The sequence below is a fragment of the Chenopodium album genome, chromosome 22, assembly GCF_948465745.1.
Source record: "Chenopodium album chromosome 22, dcCheAlbu1.1, whole genome shotgun sequence".
In the NCBI taxonomy this organism is placed as follows: Eukaryota; Viridiplantae; Streptophyta; class Magnoliopsida; order Caryophyllales; family Amaranthaceae; genus Chenopodium; species Chenopodium album.
In genome coordinates, this window is record NC_137855.1 from 39,435,415 (window position 1) to 39,445,223 (window position 9,809).

Here is a 9,809-nt window from a genome sequence, read left to right on the forward strand (position 1 = left end):
AGTAACTCGGGATGCCCTTCAACTAGTCTTGTAAAAAACTCTTCTGTTTTTCAAAAAAAAAAAAAAATTACTATTCAAAATAGTCACACATAAATTGAAACATGTGTCTTAGCACATAAAATGAGATAGTTTCGGTAATTTTCTTTACAAATGCTAGAAATTAAAATTTAACGGTTTCTATAACTAAAATTATTAAGAGGTGGTAATAGTTTTGTTTCTCCAATAATATACTTCTTCCGCTTTAGTATTAGTTACAACATGGTATTAGAGCCAGGATTAAGTTGTGTTGTGATCTGGTTCAATATTATGGGCAACTCACATGTGATGGGGAGTGTTGAACCCATGAGTAAACCCACATTAGAGTGGTGTGTTGTCCCACATTGGTTGAGTTGTTGTGTACACTTTATAAGGCTAAGGGATTACTCCCCTCATTACCATATGGTTTTGAGGTGGAACCTCCTTGATCGTGTAAAGTGGACACAACTTTCTCATTTTTTCAATGTGGGATACACATTTCAATACAAACTCTCACTTATAAACTCAACTGGGATAACACACCACTCACATGTGGGTTTACTCATGTGCCGCTTTAGTATTAGTTACAACAGTAATATCTATTTTTTTTTTGTTTTTATAGGTGGTATACTAAATTAACCAAAAAGGGTAGTAAATAAATTTTTTTTTTTTAAAAAAAAAGAGTGGTAAAATATAATTTATCAATACTATTTAATATTTTCTCCGTTTTTGGACAAAGTGATGCATCTAATTCCAATCAGTAGAAGTAATTTACTGCGATAAAAAGTGAGGTAGAGATGAAAATAAGAGATGGATAGATCGATAACCCATATATTTCTGTGTGTGTGAGAGAGAGAGAGGGGTATACTCACGTTTACTAAAGGGTGCAATATGCAACACGTTCTTCTGATAACTATTAAGAAGGTGAGCCCAACCTTGGTTTTCTATTATCTCCAAAATCTTCTGGGCGACTTCATGACATCCCTTCTCGACAGCCAAGAATAAAAGATTTTTCCGAATCTTAATTACGGTATTTGCATCTAATGACAAAATATAAATTGCAAACTTTTCATACTGACGGTTAATAGCCAGAGACAATGGTGTATCTCCGTCATCGTCCACCACCAACCAAGGATGCACATCAATGTTGGATGGTTCTTCTTTGTATATATTTACGAGCAATTTTGCTATTTCAATAGCAACTTCTTCATTCGAGGCATACTCGGCTAGATTGTGTAGAAGGTTATCACCATAATTGTCGGTTGAAAAGACCATATCGGCAAAAACACTCTTAGGGATAATATCATGGCATTTTAGAAGACTTTTAAATGGCCATATTTTATTACCATACCTTACCCAGTGATAGAATACCGATGATCCTTCATCATCAATTTGTTTGATAAGGCCTACATCTCTTTCAAGCAACCGTCGAAAGATTTCGTCTGCTTCTTCTGCATCATCAAGAAATGATTTTCATGAGATATACATGTCATATGCGCGCCGTATAAACTAGAAACTAGTAGAAGTAATTATTACTTAGGCAAATTTGTCAAAAAAAACCTTTTAAATGCACCATTTTGCGAAAAAAAACCTTTTAAAAGTTTTTTTGCAAAAGAAAACCCGAATTTTAACATTTTAGCAAAAAGAAACCCGATTGTTAAATTTTTTTGTTGAAGACAACTTAATGCGACTAATGCACTTAATTAAATTCTAATTTCTTCTAATTATCTTATAACTCTCACTTAACTATTTATTAATCAACTTAATTTATAAATAAGTAAAAAACCCAAAGACCACCACTCCCACCACCCCACTCCCTCCTTTTTCCCCCTCCCATGGCAGCAGGCAGCAGCCCCACCCCCAACTGTACCCCCGCCTTAAACCTCCAACTTCCGGCGATCCTCCTCGACCACCAGCCGACCCTCCAAATTATCAACTTCGAGCAGGTTCCCTCACGCTTCTTCCCCCTCTTTCTTGTTCTCCTTGACTCACTCTCTCTCTTTCCCTCTTTCTCGCCCTTGCCGCCACATCCCGACCACTCTAAGGATCCTCCGCCACTTGATGTTGATGCTCTAATTGTTGTCTCAATTGATTCTCTAATTGAAGAAGAAATCGTTGGTGTTTGGGTGGATGGTCGGGGTTAGGGTTTAGGGAAGGGGGAGGGTTGCAGCGGGGGTATGGTAAGGAGGAAAAGGAGAGGTCGGCCGGCGGTTCAGGGCGGCTCAGTTGGGGGGAGGGGGGCTGCCGCCATGGGAGGGGGAAAAGGAGAGAGTGGTGCTGGCTGGTGGAGTGGTGGTAGGGATGGTGGGTTGAGTTTTTTTTTTGTTTGTAAATTAATTTAATTATTAAATGGATAAGAGAGAGTTAAGGGGTAATTAGGAAAATATTAGAGCTTAATTAAGTGAATTAGAGGCACAGGTTGTCTTCAACAAAAAAAAATTATCTTCGGGTTTTCTTTTGCCAAAAAGCTTTTAAAAGGTTTTTTTTTCGCAAAATGGTCCATTTAAAAGGTTTTTTTTGACAAATTTGCCTATTACTTATTAGTTTGTTTATAGAGTATGAAACTAAGGCGCTGTTCACTTCACCTTATTTTTACTGAACTGAAATTATTTTTACCAAACTGAAATAGTTAACTTTAATAAACTGAATTTATTTTTGTTGAACTTAAATTATTTTTACTGAATTGCTTTTATATTTCTTCTAAAGTCTACTAATTTTTACTGAACGGAAATTATTTTTACGAAATTGAAATTATTTTTGCTGAACTGAACTTATTTTTACTGAACGAAAATTAATTTTACTGATCTGAAATTATTTTTATTAAATATTATAAGAGTATTTTTATTTTATGATAATCGAAATAACTTGATTTTTAATCATTATATCTTTATTTATATATATATATATATATTCTGTATTATAATTTGTGAAATTCAAGCATCTCTAAGGGAACATATAGTGTAATATATTCATGTACCTATATATTTATAATCTACGGAACAGCAATTATAGTGCTAGTACACTTAGGAAGTTCATTACAGTTCAAAGTGTTGAAGTACAATAAATGGAAAGAGGTATAGATATATGGGTTATAAGGATTTATGTTAGGAATTCGGGACCGAAAACAAGCAATAATAAACAACAATGTCAAAGAACAGTAAAAACAACACAAACAATTTATGGGTAACTTTGTTACCCATTTCAAAGACAATCTCACTATTGAATTTGAGCTACAAAACCACAATTAAAAACACTCTTAGTCAGCTCACAAGCTCTCTAGTATTTGCACTCACAAGCTACTAACTACTACTCACTCTCTTATGTTCTCACTCAAAACCTTAGAGTAAGTTATATGTTTTCCTCACAACTACAATGTTTGTGTGACCACTCTTCTTATGATTAGTGATACTACAACAAGACCCATGTTGTAGCTTATATAGCACTCTACCAAGTTTGGCTTATTCTACAAGCCAACTACAAAGTGTACAAAGCACACTACCACAAAAGCAATCAAGTCAACACTTAGCTTACTCTACACACTACTTTGCATGGCTTATTCCACACACTACTAATTGCTTGTCTTATTCTACAAGCTATCCTACTAGTGTTAGTAGTGAGTCTTGAACACAACAATTTATGAGCTTATAATAACACTAACTAGTATTTCTCAAAAAAAAAAATTAAATAAATAAAAAAAAGTCATTATATGGGGTTGATCATTAATATACATTTTAATTTATAATTCAATTTTCTTGTAGATAAATTTGTTATTCGTATTGTCACTTCACTACATGTATTAGTATTTTGTATGCAAAAGATAGCACGAATAAAGTACCACATTGCTTGGTGGTTAGACACTTGATATAGTAAAAAAAACATATTCATGAGTCTTAACCATCAGCTTAAGCTTTTGGTTAAGTTACTCCTTTAACATGATCTTTGTCTCATGCTGTCTTTGATATCAGCATGACATTTCGGGATTAGAAAAGAGAGAATGAAGGATGAATTAGAGGGAAATCGTGGAAAAAAAGAAAAGGGATCATTTTTTTAAAGTCACATGAGAAGTCAACGTCGGAGAAAAAAGTCAATTATTGCCGGATTCCAAACTCAAGGTCCCCCTTAACAACAAAATAAACTTATAAGGTCTTTTTAAACCTCTTTCCAGACAAAATAGTGAACATATATGTCCCATCCAAACAAATTTTCCATAAGTAAATAACTACATACCCAAATTAAAACCAAATCTAGGAATTTGGGACTTGATTTATTTTACTGGTTTCAATTTAATTATTTCCTCTGTTTTTTAATTACATAACTTTTGTTTTGACAGACTCCTCGGAATTTTTGGGAGTAAAGAGAAGTAGAAAGAAAAAGTATATGGGGCCCATGTGCTATGAGAGAGATAAAGAGAATTTATTAGTTTAAAAGCACACTGATTTAGCTAATTTAAAACTTCTTTTGTAAAAAAAGTGATACATCTAAAAAAACAAAAGAGATACTCGTATATAAGTTCCAAATTTCTAGAAATAATTGGACGATACTTGGGTGTGCTCACTCTTATTTGTGCTAAGTTGGTCTTGGCTCAATAATATTGTAGATAAAGAAGAATGCAATCTAATGTATAATTGCAGAGTTTTTTTGTTCCAACTTTCATTCACAGCACTCCAAATTCCCAGCCCTGCAATTCTAGCTATCCTATTTTTTTTATTTTTTATTTTTTTTTAAAAAATAACCAATAACCACCATTGTTACTCATAACTACCCATATCACTCAATTAAAATCTAGCCCTCTATTAAAAAAATAAAAATAAAAATAAAAAAATAATAACCACCCTTTAATAACTATCACTTCCACCATTTTTTTTTTCTCAATATATATATACTACATATATCCCGTGTATGAGCACGGGTACACTATAGTGTGTTAAAAAAACAAGGAATAAAACATGGGAGTTACCTGAGCTATTTAAAACGTGTATCACATAAAACGGAGATGATCCCTCATATCCGGTGCAAGAAATAGAAAAGGGGGACCTTAATATCTCCAACGCTAATTCGGTTAGCTTATTATAGATCGCATCGAAAATTATGTAAGAGCCGCGGTCATCAGGCGTATTGCAAATCATCTCCACATCAATTTTTAATATCTCCAACGCACATTCCTCGTGATTATTTCCAATAGCCACATAGCAAGGAGTATTCCCATCGTTATTCTTCATTAACCAAGGTCGTTGTGAAATATCAGATGGTAATGATGGCAAAGATCTATACACATCTAGGAATATCTTTGTTATCTTCACATTCCCAGGGTCGGCTGCTACATGAAGCGGGTTTCCGTTGTTCGGTTCGCGTGGTTGGAGGAGGAGTCGTTGCGTGTTTTCGACAGGTAAAATCTGAATCGCCTTTCTTATAAACTCTTCTCTGTTGTTGTACGCTGCCATGTGAAAGATGTTCCCGTGACTGCGATCAGATTTATCACTGCTCTTGGGGTAATAACTCATGTAGTATTCGACGGGTTTATTGGATTTAACACATTTTTTAAGAAACTTTACACTTCCATTCAGTGCTGCTTCTCTCAGTTCCTCATCCATCATTTCTGATGATGAGGCCATGTTTTGACGATTTTTTTTTGTTTTTTTGTTTTGTGCTTGCCTCTTGAAAATGGTATGGTAGCAACTTAATTAACTTCTTCCCAATTATGAAATCTTATACTAGAATTCATCATGCTAACCAAGTAAGATAAAATATAATCATGTCTAACCTCGTTCTAACTACAACTTAATAATGATCTATTAATCAAATGACAACTTGGGTAATACAAGATCTAATTAATTGAATGACAACTTGGGTGCGTGCTTACCTATATATATATATATATATATATATAACTTTGGTGCGTGCTGACCTATTCAAACATACTTTTTTTTTTTTTTTTTTTTTTTTGAAAGACCTATTCAAACATATACGTAGTATATATATATATATATATATATATATATATATATATATATATATATATATATATACCACTTGCAAGATAATACTTTATTTTAATATGACTAAAGTCTTTGCGGAGCAAAGTAAACTCAAATAGTCCTTCCCTTTGGCTGGATACAGCTATGCAACACTTGTCTAAAAGAATTATTCCAGCACTTTATTAGTTAAAATAGAATATTATAATTACGTTAATTACATTAATCTTGAGTGTGGGTGGTTAGCCACACAGACACAGTATGATCCACATTATATGTCTGTTGAGTAATCTTTCATTGTCGTACATACGAGTAACCTCATTAATTGAAAAGAGTGAGAGAGAGGGATAAATAGCTCATGTCAGTCATATGGTTAAAGTTTTTCTCCCAATATTAGAGTCCATGCGATTAAATTTTCTATCACTTGGTTTTATAAATCTCTAAACATTAAAGAAAGAAATATTCATAAGGTTATCCTCATTAGGTCCATAAATGTAACTTAAATTTATTACACGAGTATTATCAATCAAAATTTTTTTTTAAAAAAAAGTACTTAGTGTCAAATTATTCATCGCATTTAACTTTGGAAAAATTTCCTATTTCTCATATTGAGAAATAAAATATATTTTTTATGGGGCCATTTTTATGAATAAATCAACAACTTTTTGATAAGTAGTATGGACTCCACAATCAATGGCGGACTTTTTGTTAGGCTCACTGGGGCTTGGCCCCCCAAAACATCTGTGAAAAAAATTAGTTGAACTATAACTCTATATTGTTGTAAAATGCTTGTTAAACTTTTAACTAAGCCCACTAAAGAGTAGATCAGAGGATATGTGACAAATTTTTAATGCTCCAATGAGGAAATAAAAATCAATTTTATATTTAAAATAATTTATTGTCGCCAAAGCACATTCAATTTCTCATTCTTTTGATTTTTTATATCACTTAGCCTTATCAATCAATTCTTCATAATATATCAAGTGGTATATTAAAAATAGTCCCAAGCCACACAATTGGAAAGGCCAATTACTCATATAAAAAGGACAGACATAATATAAATAACAACGTGATTACTTAAGCTTATGATTATACAAATCATACTTAAAACTTAAGAGCCCACTCGATCTGATCTCATAGTGGCTTATTGGTAGGTACGAAATACACTCATATAATAGAGATTAGAGAATTATAACATAATATTATGGTACACCGATCATAAACACAGATCCAAGCTCCACTTTTGCTAGTTCATTGCGGCCAGCTCGAAGACTTCAGTATGGTGAGTATTGCTCCAAACACTAGCATAACATCAAATAATTAGAGCGATAAGGGCAATACAAATTACAAAATACACTAATTTACTCGAACATATGACCAATTATATACGAGTATGTCTTTACGTTACCTGTTTTTTCATGTAAATACCAATGGAATCCAAGAACTTTCCTTGCCTTCCAAAAAAGCCAACAATAGGATCACTTAGTGCAAGTGGAGTTGAGAAGCTACAAACATTCTGGCAGTTCTTTGCTAGTCCATAAGGTCCATATCCTCCGGCACATAAATTAGTGTGAATCCTCAACGAGGTGATACGACGCTCGTAACCACTGCCTTTGTGCTCTCCATGGGTTCCGCTTATTTGTGTTATATACTCATTAGGCCTCAGTACAATCTACGCACATACAAAATGTTTCAAAATTATGAACTTGATTAGAAAATAATTCGTTTTTGCCCTGAGCTTCCAAAATGTTAAGATTGATGATTTATGTGAGCATGTGAAAGCATGAACTAACACACTTCCTCTGTTCGTTTCTACTTGACTTGTTTTTTTTTTTTTATCATGTTTGCTGATGCAACACTATAAAAGATCAATAGCTTTAATTCTCCATCAGTAAAAATAATAAAGGTTTATATTATGATAGCATTTATTGGGACGAATTTTAAAAAGATTCCTATAAAATAGAACAGAGAAAGTAATTAATGGTAATACCTTGGAAGTTTTGCCGCCTTGGCCACCAACGGTTTTAGTAGTGTTACACCCACTTCCGTCGATGATAACGAATCCGATTCCGTCAACAATGTTTGCGTGCCTTATTATGACCTCTCTTATGCTGTCACATTCATCAAGCATCACGGACCAGTTTGTTGCACATTGAGAACCATATGGTCCGTACTTTTCAACAATTTGGTTCTATACAAAAATAGTTTTTTAAAAAAAAAAAAAAACATGAAGGATCGAATTATATACCATGATTATGAGAATATTATATAAATTGTATTCTTTTTTTGAAACAATATATAAATAGTAATTATAACTATAATAAAAGAGATAATTTCATACCATTGCCATTTCTTGAGCCATTTTCTTGGATAATATAAGAGGCTTGAAGTTGTGAACAAGTTTTGGTTAATTGCGTTGCGTTGGATACGGTAAAGAATACCAAATAGGTTATATATATACTACTCTCGATAATGGGGTTGGCATCTAATTATAACTTTGAGATATATAGATCGATTCTTTTTTTCTGTATTTTTGTTATTTTTTTATTGAAAAGAACGATTCTTAATATGGGCAAAAGTATTCGATTAGTGTAAGAACATCAATTTCATTTAACACACTCGTAAACATAAATTATTGTCAAAAAAAATATAATGTCAAAAATATATTTTGAATATCATTAGGCTATTAATTAGCCTCCTATAAATTGCTAATCTCCTATGCATAGAAAGCATTTATAAAAACTACTCCGTAAATTTTAATTAATCATTTTTAACCCTCCACATTATGTACTTTAATTTTACTGTAACCTTATTTCATTTTGTTTACTTACTAATTCACAAATGCAATAAAAAAATTGACAGGGCACTTTTAACATATTGATTCGTAGATTCTATCAGAGATTAAAATGTTATATTTTCCCTTCCTCCACTGCGTAAAGAGTAGGCAGAATCTAATTCCAATAAAGCGTGTGCACGGAAAATCACATCATTTCTCATATAATATACCTCTTTTTTAAAATTATTACATGTAAATCCCTCTATTGTACTTAGAGCTATCAATTCGGGTATTTAAGTCGGATTTGGGTCAGGTAAAATTAGGTCTCGGGTTAAATCAGGGTGAGGTTATGTCGGATCAATCTAACTTCACATCAAAGTTCAGGTTCAGGTCGGGTCCCAGTTCAAGTTATAACAGGTCGTTCACCATTTCGGATATGGGTTGAGTTCAATTCGAGTTAAAATCAGATCAAGGTTAATTTCAGGTTCGGGTTGTGTTGAGGCGGGTTTTAATGGGTTAACAAGATGGTGTTGAAATAATAAAATAGAGATGAGAGAAGGCAAAGAATAATAAAAGTTGCATTTAATCCATTTAAAATTGTACTACATTGCAACATATATATAGTGCAAAATATAACTAAAATAAGGAACATAATCCCATGATTATTGATCATGCTAACATTAACCCCCACTAAACTATCCCACTACTATTATGATTCCACTAACATTAGGAGTTAACTAACCACTAACAATTTGAAGCAAATATTCCAACACACCCCCTTGCTTCAAATTAGATTACAATGACTATTCTATTTTCATGCTTGATCTCGACGAAATTTTCTTTTGCTTTTACAGCATTTTGTGATGCACATCTCAACACCCACACAATTTTGATGGTGCACATTATCACCAACATGATATTCTCAGAGCACTTCTCTCCGCACAACTAATCCTCGAAGTTTTTTTTATTGATGCACTTTTCATCAATTACTTGATCTTGTTGATGCACATTATCATCAACTTACATTCAATGGAGCACATCTCTCC

General features: G+C 32.9%; 1 protein-coding gene across 1 annotated transcript; it reads right to left on the reverse strand.

Annotated features, from left to right (window-relative positions):
- Nucleotides 1-7,003: 7,003 nt before the first annotated feature.
- Nucleotides 7,004-8,484, reverse strand: LOC145605582 (protein GOS9-like). The gene is made up of 4 exons (XM_081661651.1): nt 8,329-8,484; nt 7,978-8,178; nt 7,396-7,659; nt 7,004-7,288 (listed from the first exon to the last, which is right to left on the reverse strand). The coding sequence occupies exons 1-4, from the start codon at nt 8,347-8,349 to the stop codon at nt 7,262-7,264; spliced, it is 513 nt and encodes a 170-aa protein (XP_081517777.1). The 5' UTR covers nt 8,350-8,484; the 3' UTR covers nt 7,004-7,261.
- Nucleotides 8,485-9,809: the final 1,325 nt, after the last annotated feature.